At 40.6% G+C, this 20,024-nt stretch overlaps 1 protein-coding gene across 1 annotated transcript in view; it reads right to left on the bottom strand.

The window, feature by feature from the left end:
• IQCA1 (IQ motif containing with AAA domain 1) overlaps positions 1 to 20,024 on the bottom strand; it is a 111,359-nt gene that overhangs the window by 60,704 nt on the left and 30,631 nt on the right. The window contains exon 6 of the mRNA XM_010577995.1: positions 7,671 to 7,755. Within this exon, the coding sequence (XP_010576297.1) occupies positions 7,671 to 7,755 (85 nt within the window). The remainder of the gene's footprint in view (positions 1 to 7,670; positions 7,756 to 20,024) is intronic.

Genomic DNA, 20,024 nt, shown 5'->3' with positions numbered 1-20,024 from the left:
TCCTGGAGCTCTTACTTTCTTTCCAGTTTTCTGTGGCTTTTTTACTTTTGTTTTTTCCTTCCCTTGTTCTTTTTTCCCCTTTTGGGCTTTTTTCTGCAAAGCCATCTCCTTTCTGGCAGCCAGTTCTGCAGTGACCTGAAAGAGACAGAAAGGAATGTGAAGAGCTGGTCAAACACTTTCATGTGCAAGGCGTTAGATGTGCTTGTGGAGTTATGAACCAGTGTGTATTTTTTCTCCCTCACTTCTATCTTTCCAGTATTGGGGGAACATGATATCCAATACATTGCTTGGTAGCTCTCTATGAACTCCAGAGTGGCTGACCATTACAGAGAAGTCCTTTTAATTTATGCTGAGGGCACTCCCACCTGCAAACTTTAACACAGATGCTGACTATCCCAATATATCATTGGAAAAGAGGTGATTTCTGTCCCAAACCATGAAGGCTTTTATAGAGTAAGACCAATTCCTGAAAGCACCCAGAAGCACAATATCCTAATGGCATACAACTTAAAGTTCCCTCTGGACTTGGACTCAGATTATGAATTTGTCTTAGCGTTTCTAAGGCAGATTGATTATATAGAGATGGATTTTGAGAGATTGCCCTGAGGCATGTCTAATTTCAATACGTGGCTAAAGACTGAAATTGTTCTAGTGCGCGAGAGAGATTGGATAGAGATATTGTGACAAACTGACGATATACATGGATTGCCCAGCATCTTTAGCCCTGCAAGCCAGTAGCAGCTGATAACTGAGTAAAGATACATAATTTTCCATAATTTTAGTTCCTGGCCATTTATACCTTATTATCTGAAAAAAATGGAGGACTAAATTTGCCGCTTCTACTGTTCTCTTGTTCCCAGGCGCCTTTCATTGTGTTCTTTTGTAAGGTCATCTGCTGATGAGTGTAAATCAGAAAACCTGTGGCCACTGAAGCTTATTAATGGACCATTAATACTGATAGTACCATGAAAGAGTAGAAAATAAAAAAATTTTCAGTTGTAAGATATGTTTCCTGTAACAGTAAAAATATTTATTTTTTAAAGAATGCCTTTTAACATATTGAAGATTGGACAGTGGAAGGGAGATGATAACAAGGGCTATACTTTGCAGCCAGTGAAATTTCATTAGTAGATTTCCCCAAGCATTTCACTATCTCACATTTAATTAAATATGGTAATTTAAACCCCAAGCACCATTCAGTCATATCTTGCGGTGATAAGCAGTGAAGCATTTCATTCCCTGGGATAGATTAACAGATTGACTAGAGTTCAAAATAGGTTTTTAGTGTCCCAGCAGGCCTGTTGTATCCAAAACCAACAGAACTACTCAAAGTGTATCCTTTACTGTAGCGCTAATACCCTGCCAGAAATCCAACCTTGTCACCTCCACCCTCTGCTCTTGACTGCCTACCAAAGGGTAACCGTAACAGTTTCCAGCACCTCAAGGGTGGGTTTATCCAGCAGGATACCTGTAAGCACCCATGTGATTGACAAAGGTTTTAATTTTAAACAGTGCTTTTTGAGTTCTACTGGTAATATTTTAAGTATATCCAGACTCTGATTGGAATGATTTGCTTTCATGTTTTTATACAGATGAATGATACTGCAAGGGGTTATATAGAGTTTCTGTTCTCATGAACCTGCTATAATGGGACTGAATTGTTGAACTGTCCTCATCCTTCTGTCTTGCCTTCAACCGTTTTGTAAGGTGGCAAGAAAAAAGTTGTTTACTATTTTCAGAACTGTAGTATGAGCTATGGCACTAACTCTTGACCTAACTGCTCATATAGGGAACAGAAAAATGGTGCTTGTAGTTAGCACTGAATGAAATGTGCAGTGACAAGAAGCCGTATCTAGAAACATGCATAGTGACTGCAGGCACATGGTTGTATGCATCCAAATAACACCTGTGCAGTCTCTCTCCTGGATGCCTTGGCAATAGATGTCATCAGAGGTGCCAAGTAGTTTTGGTGAAATGCTCCAAAGCCATGCAGCTGGCAGTGCTGTTGGCATGTGGAGCCTGACTTTTTCTGAAGTGGCTTTCTTCTTCCCAAAAGAGAACGACAGAGTAAATATAATTTTTTCCATGTCAGATATGTCTTCTTCTCTATACTCCTTTGGTGCAGCTTCTCCAGCTCTGCTTTCACCTCTGCTCTAAGCAGCTTTGTAATTGCAGAGGACTGGGAGCTGGGGTGAAGCTGGCTGTGTATCTAACCTTGAATGGCTTATACTCTTCTGTACAGAACAATTTCCCCTCCAGCTACAAGAAGATGCCTGAAGAATCTGACAAAAGAGGAGGAAAGAAAGGTAAGGGCAAGCAAAGGTTAGTTTGAGATACTAAGCAATTCACCCACATTATAATACGGGTTTTTTTGCCCTGAAGAAAACTTAATAGTGGAAATAAAAGCAGATGTCTTAATTTATTTTAGACTGCCCTTTTCTTTGCTAGGTTGCCTCCTTTTGCAATGATGCTGAAAGCACTTGGCAAACTCTTAATATTGAGGAAGAGAGTGTTTCAGTAAGAGCAGATGAATTTTAGCCTCCCTTTTTTTTTTTTTTCCCTAGTCTTGATGCAGGACTCCTGCTGTGCTAGTGATGACTCTTCTCCAGTAACATGTTCTTCTGAGGCTGAAAAGATGTATTTTCCTCTGAACCAATATGCCACAAAAGTCAAATTGACTTTTCTATTCATACATCAGTTCAAGTGTGTTTCCCAACTTTTGCAGAGCAAATCCCCTTTTTTGGGAAAGAGAGGGGCACTAAAACAGAACACAGCCTATGAATGGAAATGCCTGATACTGGTTTACATGAGCCAAATATATGAAAACCTCTAGATGCTAGTAGGACTTGCTTATGTTCTGCTGTCCTCAGCCATAGGAAGCTTGGTGTTGGCTTAAGCAAGCTGATACTTGAGGTAAATGTTCTTCCTCAAGAATAAGCCCTTCCTTCATCCTTTGAAAGAAGACCTTACTTGAACTTCTTGCCTTCTAGTGTTGTGGGCATAAATGAAAAGCAGGGATAGAGAGAGTTTGGGAATTCTTGATCTCTAGCTGTGGCAGATGAGAGCCAGTCTCAGAGCCTAGCTCTAAAACCATTTGGAACAGAAACACTTTATATGTACATAGCCTAAGTGTTCCTGGAGAGAAAATTTGTTGTCTTTTGAGTATTAACTCTACAGGAAGAAGCTGTTTTGGAATCTAACAAAAGACATGTTCCTGTTCAAGAAAACAGGACTGTTTGAGACGGGAAGGGATGTCATCCCCATGTTGCAGAGCAGCATGCCAAACGTTGGACTGCCTATTTGCATCACTTGCACATAACATGCAGTATGCTGTAAATGTGCTTCCCCCTGTTCTGCACCCCTAGCTTGAGGACACTTAATTGCAACCCTTTCTATAGGCTCATTATTCCTGTAAGGTGATATTACTTTTTTGTCAGTTGGAGGAGATGTTATTTTCATCACGGTAGGCCTGGGACTCTGCCCAATCTAGCTAGCAGAGGGCCAGTGTTCTGAATTCATTCCCTCTTACAGGCAAATCCGCTTGTGTAGCTTTTAATAATGTAGCGTTCTCTTGGCAAGGTATTTCTGAGTGTTGTTTATTTTTGGGTGTGCACCTGCAAGCAAAGTTTAAGCTGTTTAAAACAACTCCAGTGATCTGTTTCTTGCAGGAATTAATTCAAAATATTGAGTGTGATTTCATAGCTTTATGGGATCTTGCAAAATCTTATGGTTGGCTTTAACAAGACTGCCAAGCATTTCAGTCCATGGTTGATAACATGCTCTAGGTTTTTTTCCATCTGGCAGATGTTGCTCAAGTGTAGTTTAACTCACCAGTTTAACTCCCTCGCTGTTCTGTTCATTTTCTGGCAAACATTTCAAAACGTTGGTCTCCATTTAATTCGTTTATGAAAAATTTGTTAGCTTTCCTTGGTGTGGGGTTTTGTTTTGTGGTTGCTTTGGGGGGGAAGGTGGGTGGTAGAGGTGAAAAGGGGTTGTTGATACTGCCTGGCTTTAGGCATACAATCTAGACTACTGACTTCAGCCAAAAGAGATCATGATCATAGGTAGTGGAGAGCCGCTGGACTAGGAGTCTACCTGCTGAATGGCTTCATTGCAGTGAGTTGTTGTCTGGAGGTGAACACATCTGCCTGTTGCGTAGCTGAACAGAGACTGAGTACTATTTCTGTCCTCCTGTATGGTTAACTTGAAATGATCACAACATTTTAAGGCTTTGAGGTGCCCAGCTCCAGCTGATGGCACTGTGTGTTTATCACTTGTGAAAATCCAGCCTGATAATTTCTACAAGGAGCATCCAGAATAGTGTGAAACGGGAAATAAAGGTGAGCATAACTGTAGGCATCTACTTCTATTACTGAAAAGTATACTTCATGTATTTGCTGTCAGGATAAAAGCATATTTGCAAAATGCTGGATACAAAAAAGTACAACTCCACAGAGCCTCTTGAGTCCTTCTCTGACACTTTAAAGCTACTTGTGATACATTCATTTGGTAAAAACAAGTAAGATCGTGTCTGTGTGTCTGTGTGTGAATACTGCAGTACCTGATTGCATAAAAGCATTTTACTGTCCCTACCTGGGAAATAGTCAGGGTTACTAACTAAATATTAACTAACTACTGGGGATTTCTCGCACTGCCATTTACAATCAAACTGATTACTGGGATTCATGGGGATCTTTAGGTGTTGGTAATAATGAATACTAATTAGCAGCACAGTATTGCACAGAGTGCTAAGCGAGGATCAGGAGTATATGTTTGCACAGCAGCTAACACATACTTTTTCTCACCCTTTCTTTAGGTGCTGCTGGATCAGATACTGCGATTACAGTAATGTGAAAATGACTTTGTCCTCCATGCAGCAATTGAATGTACAACCAAAATCTTGGTAAGTAAGCATCTTTTTTTTTCCTGATAAGTTATTTAATATTGGAAATGAGGGGAAGTTGGGAGAGGGGGAATGCCTGCTAAATGGCAGCTCTCTTGGCTTATTTTCATGATGATGAGACTTAACGAACTACAGGAAGAGATCATAATTTTGTTGGCAGCAGAATAAGGGCAAAGCTAAAAATTGTCACATCTGATGATTATCTTCAGAGCAAAACATAAAAAAAACATTAGGGATAGACAACTGAACAGATGCAGGGAGATTACACTGATGTCTCACAATCTTAAATTTCTCTTGAAGAGTATGTAAAGTAGAGAAAAGCTTCTTTTCAGTCAAGAGACTGTACGTATTCTTCTGAGTAAACCACCAAGTACTTTGCATTGGGATCTCTTTGGCATATCTTTTTGAAAGGTATTTGTAAAATGTCATGAAAGCAGGTTGTGTGGAAGGCCAGCTACATTACAAAGTCAAGTAAGGTCAGAGTTGTCAAAGGATAAAGAAATATAGAATATATAATAATGCAGCAATGGTTCGTGAAGTGATTAATTTGTATTTTATTTTCCCCAAAGTGTCTTTACCTAAGTCTTATAAAATGCTCACTTTTTAAATACAGTTCAGTCTTGATTTTTCATGGAGTTTAACTTGGGAGTAACCAACCCATTCACAGAAGCTAATATATACAAGAGGTGAAATCTTGTCTCCCCTGAAGTCAAGGACAAAACTCCCATTAACTTCAATGGGGCCAGGATTTCATTTACTATGTTGCCCAGTAGACCAGTGTGGAACAAAACCAGTTGCCTTGGGGATTTTTAATATGTAGCTGACTCAGTTGAACAAAAAATGCTTTACTTCTCTGACATTCAGGTAAAATCATGATCGTACTGAACTTTCTTTTGCCAAATGCATCCTGCATATCTGTTAAGGTTATATTACATGCATTCTGCTCTCAGTTGTGCTGGCTAAAAAGGGAGAAAAAACAGAACCAAAAATCTTTGAAAATCAGATAATTGCTAGTGAAAATTTGTTGGGAAAAGAGAGGCAATTTTTTTTTCTTCCAGGTATTTTTCTTTTATGCAGGGAAAATGGGTAGTAAAGCAATCTCTCTAGACTTTTGGCTTCATTTATATTTTTTTTATGCAAAGAGAAAGCAGATGCCCTGGAACAACAGCAAAATAGCTGAAGGTAGGAATTCAAAGCTGGGAGTAGGACAGGAAGAATATATTTCTCCAGAATCTACTACCATATCCAGTTTTGCTCAGTATAATTTCTTGTAACATTTTTCTTTGAGTTGTGTTTATCCTTGCTGGTGGTAGCAGGTCTAATTAGCATCATGTTCCCTAAAGTCTCCTCCAGAAATAAGCCATACTTGCTGGGTGGCTCCCCTGCTGCTCAGTGCAGCCAACAAAGCCTTCTTGACTCGGCGTTTCTACTTTAGAAGCTGAAAACTTAACTTGTGGGTCTCCTTCACTCTGTCTGGGACTGAACAACTGAGTGGCTTAGACACAGAGGCCAGCAGGGTTGACCTTGGCATACTCTGAACTTGGCTAAAACCAGGAGCATGCCCTGAGCTCGTTTTAGAGAGGCATGGAGAGCTGCTTGTAGCAGTTTCCTTGCATATTTTTGTAAGCAAAGTAAGAAATGGTTAGAGTACTGTGCTTTATGCTGGGCTAGTCTGTATTTACCACCCCTCAAACCACACAGAGACTGCTAATATGCCCCAGGCTTTTCCCTATGATTCCAGGAAGGAGTGAATCCAAAAATATTGTTTTACCATACTTGCATCAGATCATCAGTTCAGGCAGCTGATGAACACAACAGTCTGTCTCAACAGGGGAGCTTTAAGGACTAGTGAGGTTAGGTTTTGACCAGTTAGTTTTCCTAGCCCTCTGGTAGCCACCATGCCTGGTTCACTCAGGGGCCAAATCCTGCTCCTGTGTGCAGGGCTTCCTGTTTATAATTTCCCTCAACAGACTCATCATCCTGCTAAGATCATTGTGGTGGGTAGAAACGGCTCTGAGTGCTGACCACTGCCTTTACTGTCTCAACTGGTCTTAATCACTTTCTCAGTGTGACACCCAGATGATCAGAGGAAGAGATTACCAGCCACTTCTACTAGCCAGAGAAGTCAAAAGAGGGATTTTACCAGGAAAAACAACTGAGTTAACAACAAGAATACATAAGAAACATACCTCCTTCACTTGAATGTTCAAGCTCGCTTAATGGATCCTTGGCAGTAAATCAAGGTTTAGGCCTGCCTGCATAAGAAACTCTTCTCTGCTTAAACTAATTATTGCTAGACTGTGCTGATACAGAATGCAAACACACTGGAACCAATTTCAGCCTCTGGGGTAGCTTTGGAGGCCTATTTTAAACGGAGGGTCTTTAAACTGTTTAATATATATTTCTACTAGTAGTTAGCACCAGTCTAACAACCTGGATTTTGCAACAGGAGAGCAACTCTTTGCAGCTGAGCCCTTTCCTCTTAGCTCCCTCAGACATTTATCTGTCTGTAACTTTCGTGCCTGAGTACCTTCTGCCATGACTAAGTGGGTGCACATCCTGAAAGAGAACAAATTTTGGTATGTGACTTCCATGGTTTACCCTGGAAGAAAACAATCCTTTTACTTGCAGCAAAAGGCTTTTTAACTGTAAGGTTCCTGGAATACAAGAGGCCATTGTCATGAAAAATTGCTACTTAAAACAGACATGTTTTGTGGCAATTCCTTCCCAATCCCATTTATCTTTTTCATTAACAGGGTGACAGTACCTGCTCTGGAGTTTTTTGAGAAAGAATAGCCATTGAACCTCCTGCCTCTTCAGTGGGGTAGTCTGGAAACTTGCCTATGATATGCCTGTGTGAGAAGCAAAAGTGGAAAAGGAATTAATCCATGCTTTTTTGGCTGGTTGACAAAGATGTTAGATGGTGGGGAAGCATACCCTCCCTCACCTCCTATTCAAAAAACAGAGCGCTGGATCGCTTCTCATGACAGTGGCTTCTTATGACAGTCCAGTAAACTCGTTAGAACAGTTACCAACCCATGCCTCTTGTCCCATGGGCCATCAAACACTGAAAGCTCTTCGGGGACTTCTTAGGACTGCACATCACTTTGTACCTGAGAGACTTAGCTTAAAGTATTTACATTTATAGCTCTGCTCTCTGCTTTTAACAGCCAGCTTCTTAAAAAAAAAAAAAAATTAATTTTATTTAAATCAGGTTTTGATCTACAAATTCCAGATTGTATTTCTGTGTGAGGATCTCCACCCTCAGAAATTTCTAACGTATTTGCACAATTAGGTGGTGATGGAAACTGGTGAGGGGGCAAGAAGTGACTTTATGATAAGGTTTCACAGATGGCACAGATAACATATGATGCTTCCACACCTTTCAGAAAGAGATTAAAAGATATAAATAATAACTATAGACTAAAGGCCATTTGTATTGATAAGACACTTTTAACTTCTTTCACTTTTGTAGCTTTTTGGATTATATCAGTAAGATTTTCTGTTTGTTTGGTAATATCAGGAAGACTTTCTGTTCCAAAGAAAATTCTGACACTTCAGAAAAATCCTTGTGCTACTTTCAAATAGAATGGTAATGTTTCCTCTAAATGAAACAAAATTTCCCTTGAGAAGAATACAGCTCAGAAAGGTCAATGTGATTCATAAAAATGGCTTTCATTTTTTTTAGAACAACTGATACCTTAAGGGACTTTCCTAGTCTACTGTTAAGCATTAGACTCAATTTCAAACCGAGATCCTTGGAACAGAGCATCTGTTACATTTCTGTAGTACCATGTGTAGGGTTTGGATCCTAGTTAGTATTAATGTAATACCAATTACAGAAGAATAAACAAACATTCATCTGTGATTGTAAGCTCCGACTTGCATGTTCAACAATTACTAGTTTTATATGCAAACAGATGCAAAACTTTGGTCATTGCATTCCCAGAAACCAGTCCGAATGAACAAAGGGGTGTCATTGTTAGTGTATTTTTTAAAAAAAAAAATCTAGTAAGAATGGGATTTTGGCCTCAAAAACCTGCATCATCTAGTTTATTTAATGTTAGATCATGTTTCATTTTTTTACAAACAGCCGGAAAATAGCTCAATTTTATTAAATGCAGTCTTGTTTTAAATGCTGCTACGAGTCTGGCTTACAGCAACAAAACCTGATATTAAGGTTGTTGCTACTTTACTAATGCCAGCTGGGAGGAAGGAAAGGCAATGTGCACTGTGGGTGAAGAATCAGTTTGGAGTCCACTGCGCCCTGAATGTGGTATCAGTGCCAGCTTTCAATATTTATTAGTGTTACATTTGGTAGTTGTATTAGCTTTTTCACTTCTAAATCATTTATAGCTTTTGAAGACAGAAGTATTTACCCTGTGGGTATGTATGATGAGTGTATATTTGAGTGCTGTAGGAATTCTAAAATCCTGAAATTTGGAAGTGGGTTCCAGTTTGTTTATAATCTGTATTTTCTGCATGATTCTTCTGCTCACAGCTGGTGCAGCTGTTTGGCATGACATGGTTCATCTCATCTTTTTGTAGCAGCTACAGCAAGTGCTATGTTGAAAAATAACTTGAGGTGAGGAGAAGGCAATACTAATCTGGAAGTGGAAGAAAAGTGTCAGCCACTTACTAACCAGTCAGCTGCCCAAGGACCGGGTCTTCTGTTGAAGGTAATGCAGAATATAAGTTCCCATGGTCATCAGTGACCCTGAGAGCAGACAGCTACCACACATTTCAGTTGTGCTAATTCTTCAGGGACATCTGTTTTTTTCTTTCTGGACTTCATCCTTTCCTGTGTACTGTTGTTTAGCATATCAATTGCTGTCTGATGGTCAGCTAGTAGTATTCTGAAGGCTCATTTCCCTATCCAACTTCTTGTGGGTCTTCCTCTTTATCTTCTAGGTTTAAACAACTTCAATCTTGTAATGCCTGTAAAGCATGCACATGCATGACCCTTATAGACAAATTCCTCTCTTGATGAAACCCCCTGAGTTCAGAGGTTAAACCAGGGATTCATTTGGCCTGTAAATCTGCACAGAAAAATGCAGTCATTGATCTTCCTGGTCAAAAGTCCATTTTAAACATAATAAATCTCAATTTTCATTCTCCATTCACTGTTTGGCAGTATTCTACTCAGAACTATCACAATGGGTTGTCTCATGCATTTGTCATAAGATGCTAATGTGGACTCAGCTGGATCTAAACTAGGTGATTCTTCCCCTCTACTCTGCTCTCATGAGACCCCACCTGGAGTACTGTGTTCCGCTCTGGGCCCCCAACATAAGAAGGACCTGGACCTGATGGAGCAGGTCCAGAGGAGGGCCATGAAGATGATCAGAGAGCTGGAGAGCCTCTCCTGTGATGACAGGCTGAGAGAGTTGGGGTTGTTCAACCTGGAGAAGAGAAGGTTCTGGGGACACCTTATAGCAGCCTTCCAGTCCCTAAAGGGGGCCTACAAGAAAGCTGGAGATGGACTTTTTACAAGGGCACGTAGTGATAGGAAAAGGGATAATAGCTTTATACTGAAAGAGGGTAGAATTAGATTGGATGTAAGGAGGAAGTTCTTCACTGTGAGGGTAGTGAGACACCGGCACAGGTTGCCCAGAGAGGTTGTGGATGCCCCATCCCTGGAAGGGTTCAAGGCCAGGTTGGATGGGGCTTTGAGCAACCTGGTCTGGTGGAAGGTGTCCCTGCCCATAGCAGGGGGGTTGGAACTAGATGATCTTCGAGGTCCCTTCCAACCCAAACCATTCTATGATTCTATTTTGTATAAGCTTGTTTTACAGTTGATATTGGCAAAACACCAGGATGAAATGAGCAGCTAGCATGCACTCCATGAACAGACAAGGATATTCCTATATCTTTGTTCCATCAAACAAGCTACAATCATCTATGCCTCAGGAGAGTCCCACCAGGCATGTCCCACATTGAACAGCTCTTGAACTAGGAGGATCTCCCAAACATGTAGAATGATTTTCAGCTTGCTTTACAATAATAATTGTTCAAATAATTTTAAACTGCCCTCCCCTTCTGAAACTTCCTAGCAACAATGAAGTATTCATTATTAGAGCCACTTCTAAGGCAATAATACTGAAAGAAAATTAATCCAGATGATATAAGAACTTGCTCCAAACTCGAGCCTAGTGTGCTGTTTTGTTTTGCTGGAAGTGTAGAGGAGAGCTCTATGGTGGAAATTCTTCTTGGTTCCACCTGTGTGGCACTAATGGCACTACCCATGCTCTAAATCAAGACTTAGAGAAGGTGGAGCTGCAGAGGTTCCCATAGTCAGCAGCTAGTCCTGAAAATTGAACTGGGGAGTAGAACAGCATTATACCTACACCTGCATTGTTCATTGACTCTAAAAGTTGAATTACAACTACAGTCACTGTAAGGCTAAACCCACTGGAGATCACTGAATGTGTTTGTTATTTAGATTGCTTTCTTGGTTGAGTGAAAAAAGAAAGGTACTTGGTGTGCATTTCCTCTAATCTGCCCAGCATTTATTTTCGATACTCATAGTACCTTAACACTTTCTTTGCATGTCAGTCACTATATCTAGCTGACAGATTACCCACAAAGTTCACACACACTGATGCGTTCTCTGCATGTCCCTGAAAAGGGAACAGTATGCAAAAATAAACTGGTGGTCAGGAAAGTCTGAAAGTCTTGTTGCATGTTAATGGGGAGAGGAGACTGCAAAAAGCTTAAGCTCTCGATAAGAAGAGTATTGGAGTGTGTAACATATTTGAGACATGGTACATGTCAGAAACATCTGGTTCTGAGGCAAGTCAAAACTCAATGAATCTCTTACTATTGTCTCAATGTTTGCAGGGAAAAAAAACATCCAACTGCTTTTCCAGCATCTCATAAAAATGTGCAAATGCCAGAACTGGAAGAAGCTACTCTTATTTTCCACACAATTGCTTCAGTGGGAGTGCTGACAACGTGTTAAGGACTGCAAGCAAAAGCAATGCAAATTCTATTGGATTTCAAATGGAGGATGCAGTTGTAGTAAAACTGTTTGCATAAATGAACAAATGAAATTTTTAATAAGTATGGCTGCTTAGCAGGACTGTGCTTGGTGGCCACTCAGAAGCAAGGAAGGTGAGACAGAAGGGTAGGGCTAGGAAGAAACGTCAACCTTAAAACAAACTTCAGCCTAGGGAAGCCCTTATAGACTAAGGAACCCAAAGCCTGCTGCTTCCCAGTCTGCAGGCAAGGAGCTGAGGATGGTTCTTGTGGCTGACCTGCTCCCTGTTGCTTATTCACAGGCCACTGTACAGAAACTTGTGTTTGGGAGCTTTGCTTGCAGTGCTGCAAATCAAACTGAGTGCCAGAGTTCACGGTCAGCAAAATATCTTTCTTTGGGTCAGAGACACTGCTTTAACAGAACTACTAAATGTTTCTGTGCTGCGGAGGACACTGCTGAAGAAAGGACCTTCTGTGGTATGTGGGAAATCCATTACTCTTCTGGAAAGCAGTGAACCTGTCAATGGGAGCATGGCATGGGTTTGCTAAACAGCTTTACAGAAAAGCCATCTAATTGGAATGAATGGGGGCCCTAAATCTGAATCAAACCAGCTCAAGCAGAAGAGTAAGGGGATGAACAAGGATGGAAGAGTGAAAAAGATGGTCTTCCACTCCCAGCTAAAAAAGAAAAGGATCTGATGAGATTTTTGTGGTGTTTTTTGAGTTACATTCTGTTCTCTGGTTCACTGTTACTGCTCTCCCCCTTTCCAAACCTGTTTCATTTATAATAAGTTAGATCTGTCAAGTGTAATTGAAAAAGAACAGTCATTTATAGTCTGCAGTGCAAATCCTTTTGTCTGTGATTGTGTAGCATAGAGTTCTGTCTCTTCTGGGCTCAATTTTTGTTTTAGTGCACAACCCACATAAATGTCCAAGTTTTAACTAGGTTCGAATGGTTCTTTAACATCTCCAAATCGCCACCAGACTTGGTATGAGTTGGTATGATTGGCAGTCTGCTTAAGTCTACTCAGCCCTGAATGCTGTGGCACCTCAATTCTGACCTATAAAATAAATTCCTTGTCTGGGAAATGACCCTACACTGTGCTTGTCTCATCTGCTGCTTCCTCCCCTCCTCATTTCAGGAGCCATCACCATTTTTTTCTCTAAAGTGTTTCTTCTACTCCACATTGTTCAGGGATGGTTATAGTTAAAGCTAAATATGGCTGTTGATTTATGAGAACACACCAATGATTTAAACATTTTTGTCTGGTAATAGACTCAACAAGTTACTACCTACTCTGTTCTCTGGCATGATTTTACATGTGTTATTCTTTCTCTTTGGCTATGGCTTCTCCAGCTAATTGCATAAAAGGCCTTGTCGGGGGAAAATAAAAAATTGTTCTTTGGAGGAAAAAGAGTGTTTAACTCTTTTTCAGGGTAAGAAAGGATGTGGACTGTGTGCAGAAGAAAAGGCATGAAGGATGGCTGTATGCTCTAGGCAGAGGGACAGCCAAGTGTTCTGTGCAGAAAAGGAACAAAAACAAAAGGCGAGGGGAACCCTTTAAAGAAATAAACCCCTTGTTGTTTTGTAGTTGTTGCCTATTTCTGTAATCCCACCTGATATGGGTTCTCTCAAACTACTTAAATAGCAGTGTTGGTTTATTTTAAGTGCCTTTGCTGTGGCATTTTCTTTCCTTCTGTGTGTGTGCTTTCTTTAGCTCTTTGAAAACCACTTCCAGAAAAAATAACCTATGCAAATACAGAATTACTTATAAAGCAAGATTAATTTCCCCAGGCTTCTTGTCATCTTTAATGGGTTTGGACACAGACGTATTACAACTTATGTTTTATCTAAGGTCCTGATCCTCCAAGCGTTTGCTTGTACATGTGATTGTTATGCATGGAAGTAATTCAGTGGAGTGACTTACAAGGAGAAGTGTTTGGAGGATTGGAAACTTTATTGTTCTGGATATATATTCAGCTTTAAAAATTTAAGATCAAGTGTTGTGAGGCCAACAACGTGCAAGAAGAAACATTCCCATGGAGGAACGAGTGTGAAAGGTTTGTGGGGAAAGGTGATATCCTTTATTACAGTAACTATCATAATTAGAAACAATAGATGGTCTTTTGGGTACCGAGTGCCTGCCTTAGATCTGAAATGGTAGAAGTAAGCTTCAAAGCCAAGTGATAGTTGGGAAACAGTTGTTGGAGGGGACAGATCTAAATGTGGAATGTGGTAATTCTCTCTGATAGTTTTATTACATGTAGTATTATTGGCCAGGAAAGGTAAACCTTTGGCTGACCTACTACAGTTGTTCTTAAGCTTCTTGAGTTCTTACAGTGAAATAGTCTGTTCTGCTTTGTCATGAAGTTATTTTACCTTTTCAAAAATCCTCCTGGTCTTTTAAGGATAGTAAAAGGTAATTAGTCTACTGGAAAAAGAGGAGGACTCCTGGTTATCCTGCTCCCTGCTGTAAAACATAGGGGAAAAGGATTTTTTTGACCTATGGGTACCTTCAAAATTCTGACAAATTATTCCTGGTTTAAAACGGTAATACATTTTTCTCCTTGAATTGAATCAGAGATGTGGGAAGGTAGCACTGCTAAGGTTTTGAATGAAAATAAAAGGCAATATGGGCATGAATAATGCCAAGGAGACACAGATTTATTTTACAGTTTCAATATTAGCTTAAATTAAAAAAAATAATGGAAAAATCAGAACAAAAATTTGGTAATATCAACACTCACAAAATGTTCTGGTACTCTGATTTTTGCATGTCCCTCTCTGCCCTCAAAACATATTGCCAGAAGTTTTTTCAGAGCTCAAATCTGAATTAACTCAGGATTGGGAGAAATCACATCATGACCTACATAACTGAACTGCTTTGCAAGAGCTAATAATGTCCAACCCATACTGAAAGCTTAGACAAACCTAGAGAAGAAGAGTATTAAATTTACCCACCATGGCACAGAAATGGAAATAAGATTAAAGGGACTGGAAAGCAGATCCCTATAAGGTTATTTAGGGGTTTTTGGCTTGACTCCTGCAATGCAGAACAGTCTTGGGCAGAGGAGCTGCTAAGCCTGGTGTGAGGCTCTCTGCAGTAACAGTGAAAGCATCTCCTGGTGGACCCAAGGATACCTGGATTGTCCCAACCCTGCCCTTGGAGGGAATGGTTTCTGAGCTAGGAGCAGGGCACATCATGGTGTCACACAGTGGTCTCTAGTCTGTAGTATTTCTGCTGTTGGCCTTGTCAGGCTTACCAGTAACTGCCTTGTTAGTGAGGAATTCATCAAACTGACTGTATGTACTTGTGTTGTGGTAAAATCTTGCTTATCGGAAACAGGGCTGCGACAACCAGAAATCCTGCCTTTTTCTTTTCTCTGAAAGCTACAGAACAGATACTGACATCCAACACTGCACCCATGTTTTGGTTTCTAGGTCTACGCTTCTTTTAGTGCCTGTCCTTCTCTTCTGGACATGTTCATCCTACCATGTTTACCAGAGCTGTGAAGCAGGCTATCTTCCTTAAGGGGCTGTCTCAAAAGGTGAAGGGCTGCTCCCCCTCTTTCAAAGTCAGACTGTCCCTAGGCTTATTTCCAGTGTCAGCTTCCTGTTGACTGTCTACAGCCTTTTCAGGAATGCAATCCTGTCAACCCAGCTGTAAGGAGAGTGGGTTTGAGCAATCCTTCCTGCGGTGGAAGAACTCCCCTCAGGGCCTAGCACTATGTCTGGGGGACTTGGCTGATGGAGTAATGAGTACTCTGGAGTGCGTAACTGTCATTAAACTCTCATCTGTTTTGATTTTCTTCTATCTTTCCATTCTCTTTAGAGCAAGGTCAAAAATACAGAAGCTGGCTCAAAGAAATGCCAGGTCAAATTCCTCTTGCATTTACTGAATTCCTTACCTTTGGTCAGCTTATCCTGCCTTCACAGAATGCTGAATCCTGACTCAAATTGGCAATATTTCCTGTGCTTAGTATTAAACTTAAGAGACTGAAACAATTATGGCCAGTTTTAAGCAAGATTACTTTAACTCAGACTAGAAGCTTTGCAAGAACAGCTTTCCTGCAGAGTCAGCCAGAGGGAATCAACAGTACTTTATTAACACAATATGAATTCTGTAAAGAGGAAAATAAAGCATGAGATTTTTGTAGCAAGGCCAGCCAAAAGAAATAACTTGCCCTCCAACATCACAAGTTTCTTTGGGATTTGGAATGAAATGGAGTATAGAGAGCATTTTGTCTTATGGGATATGGTTATGAGAAATTTGAGCAATCGCTTTTGCTTCTTAGAAGTCAAGGTGTTAGCGAAACAAAATGCATCTCTCTGGCAGGGAAACGAGGCTGTAAACTGGGCATTTAAATTTAATGCTTTAAATTGTTTTGCCATGGCCCATCACTTTAGCCTGAAGATAATGCTTTGGGGAGGGTTGAGAAATAGTGCCCTGGACTGGTTGCCCACCTGGGAAAGCGCTGCTTGCACCTAAGCTGTGTGTCAGCTCTCTCAGGACTTTGCCCTCCTCCTTGTTCTGAAATGTTTTTGCATATGCTATATTTCTTCTGCCACCACCTGACTGTGAAAGGTACTTGAAGTATTTCAAGGGTATTAGTGGTATTAGCTGATTAAAAACTCTCTGAAATGACTGCGCTCTCCCTGAACCTATTGCTTATATGCTGGATGGATAGTTGCATGCATGCATAATAAATTCAACTCACTTGGGGCATGTCAAACTCCCTGCACATGCTATGCAGGATATGTACCCTTCATATATGTCTGGAAAACTGGGGACTAAGAGCCTGAAAATCAACAGAGGAGCTTTGTGCTTTGAAACTACCCTTACTGAAATACTGGAATAAATACAGAACAGAATGTTAGAGCAATACATAGCCTTTTGCATTGGTGGTTAAAACAACCCAGCCTGCCTGATGCAAGTGCGGTAAAATGATATGACTTTTTTTAATCTGGTTTTTAACTGCTTGCATCATTTCACAGCGTGATGAAGATGGGTAAATCTGAGGTGATGCTGAAGGTGGCATCAGACGCATTTTGGTAGCTAGATCTCTAAGTCTGCTTTCTGTCTATGGTATCAATGCAGAAATACAGTCCAGTCTGGCATAATTCACCTCGTTTTTTGCCTCCCTGGATTAAAATGATCTGTATGTGCATACTGTCCCCTTCACTATATCATGGCTGTCCCATTCATGGATCACTGTGCCTCTGACCTGCTGCCTGCCCATGATTTGACTTTAAGCGTTTGTAAAGGACAATGTGTAATCAGCAACTGTCAGGCATCACATTACTGCTTGGGAGAGTGGCTTGCTACTTCATTTAAGACCAATACTGTAGTGCTGTGCTAATGGCACTACTTGTAGCTAAGACTGCACTTCCTTGAAAAGCACTTGTGATGCAGAAGAAAAACTTCAGTGGGGAATGAGAAGCTCAAAATGGCACATAGTGTGTTCCTAAGTTTTAAAGAAGGCAACTGAATATGCTGCTGTTTCACTGCTGCTAACATTCTTGTCCACTTCAAGAGATCCAGTTCTCTGTGGTTTGCATGAGTGTTTAAATGAACTATTTAATGATAAATCTGAGGCAATTTCATGCATATGAAAGCAGTCACAGTCCTTGATTTTTCAATGTTCATCCCAATTGGCTTGTGCAGCCTTATTTGAATAAATCACAATCAGGTGTACACAGAGTGTAAAACCAGGAAAAAACTGAGACTGATACTGAAGAATGTTGTAGGGAATCCATATATAGAGATGTTTATAGACTCATGGTCAATGCTAATAACCAAACAGCTCAGTAGTAAGAAAAAGAATTTAGAGTCTCTGCTTTGGCAATTTAAAGCGTGAGAAAAGACAAGGAGAAACAGTCCAATGAGCTCAATTAGAAGCCAGTGTCAGGCTGGTATTAAGAGCATTCATTTATCAATAGCGTTAGCTGAAAAACCCAGTAATCTCTGCAGTCCAAGAAACACACTGTAATGCCTTGAGATGCCAAGTTCATTAACCCTCACCTTTTAGTTTTGTGAAAGAAAAATTGGAGTGCAGTATTTCTGTACCTGTTTGGTGTGTCTCTTCAAATTGACTGAAAACGTGGACGATCTTAGAGACCGATGAAGAATAGAATGCTTTTTGTAGGACTCTGGCACTGCCTCTCTAAATGACTGAAATCTTCTGCATGTGCTACTCACGTGGGATACAGTCAAATTTAATCAATTATAAGCACAAAATGGAGCTTTTTTTATTATTGTTTGTTTATATGATGGCTTAATAATGTGCTTTTTAAGCATCTCTTTGGCAGATGGGGCCAGTGCTACACAGAGCTGCTGGCAATGTGGCAGAAGAGGCAGACACCTGGCTGGAGACCGAGGGACAGGCATGAGGATGTTCTCTGGGAATTTGGAGCTGGACCTGCAGCCCATTCTTGGTAGAAGCAAAGTGCCCACACGTCAGTAGTTTCCTCCTGCCAAAGTGGTGTAACAGGTAAGGTGGTGTGGGAAGTGCAATTTGAAGATTGAGACTTGAAGGGCAGGTTTACTCACTTGCTAAATCTTAGGGTTCTCTTGTATTTTTTTTTTTTTGGTACTGGCGATCTAATGTATTGCTTTGCAGGCCTGTATAGAGTATCAGTTGTCTGGAATGGCCTTATTATAGGATAGCAGAGCTCCCCCAGGCACAGAATTTAAAGATTAGGTTTGCATGGGAATGAAATATAGGCATATATGTGGGAGAGGCTACAATCAGCTGCTCCCACCTTTGCTCCCACTAGTTCTCAGGCCTCCCACAACTGCAAACCTTGCAATGCATAAAGAATAAAACCATGCATTACACATGATTTCCCAGAAGAGGATGAAGGTGAAACGATGTTTTGGGCATAGCATTACCCCCTCTGTAGCAGCTATGAGAGCTAAGCCAATGATGGGAAGCACATGTATGCAATACGAAAGATGGCAGAGCTCCGGCTCTGGAATTTGCTCCCTCAGAGCAATTGTATTCTGACTTGGAATACTTTGAGGACTCCTGCAGCTATGCAGACTGCAGCCTTTAACTTATAGCCATGCTTTAAACCAGTATCTTCAAAATTGGTTGCTGGATTAGATGCTTTCCAGAAAAATCTGCAGGAAAGAGCCAGTCTCCTTGTGTGATGGGGAATACAAAACGAGAGTAAACTTCCTTTCCAAGCCACCAAAGGATTACTGAATCAGTAAGACACTCTAAGAAGAGAGAGGGGAGTATCTGAACAGATTTTTAGTTAAGGGTAATGCAGTTTCCTGGTATTACATAAATATCTCAGTAAATACTGAACCAGCTTTTTTATGGTTCTATGCTCTTTGCCCAAGTCAAACAATATTATATTTGGTATGGTATCTTACTGAAAGGTACTATGTTGATATAGTTATTTTGTACAAGTAGAGCCTAAGGAGAACTAGCAAGCTCCCTTATATGCACTGTTAAATGTCTCTTATTCAGCTTAGGATGGTAACTATTAATACTGCTCCTGCATAAATCCTAAGGATGCCTGACACAGAAGACAAAATATAGCTAGTCTGTGATGCTAATAGCTGGGTGTGTTTAAAGTAAATTGCTATAAGTAATTAGATTTTCTGTTGTATCTGCACAGGACTGAAATGTAGCGTGGCTTTAAAAGCCCTGGACTCTGATCTGGATAATAAAAACAACCTGCTTGATGGAGTCTGACTAATCTCCCCTGTGTTGAAATTCTCAGTAAAACTGAAACATATTGACTCTGGAAGGAATAGATGACACTCATGTTTCAGGCAAGTTCTTGTTCTGCCCACAGAAATACTATCTCCAAACCTTTTCAGTGTTAAGTCGAGATGCAATCCAAGTATAGGATTTGGATGGACCAACTTTAATACTAACTTTGCACTGGGAAGAGTTTACCTAGATGCTTACCAAACCATGCAGCGTACTGCCCACCTGACAAAGGGGTAGTCTGGTGCTCTCAAGGGAAACAATCAGCTCAAATAAAAAATATGCCTTGCCTCACGTGCCCTTGACATGCTTGCCAACCCTGGGACTGCAGTCAGTGTACTGCTGTCATCTGGAGCCTGTACCAGCTACTCCACTGTGGAGATCCAGAGGCTGATGGGATAACATGCTTCTGCCTGTG

This window comes from Haliaeetus leucocephalus, unplaced genomic scaffold, assembly GCF_000737465.1.
Source record: "Haliaeetus leucocephalus isolate CR32 unplaced genomic scaffold, Haliaeetus_leucocephalus-4.0 Scaffold587, whole genome shotgun sequence".
NCBI lineage: Eukaryota > Metazoa > Chordata > Aves > Accipitriformes > Accipitridae > Haliaeetus > Haliaeetus leucocephalus.
This window is presented reverse-complemented; position numbering and strand designations above follow the sequence as displayed.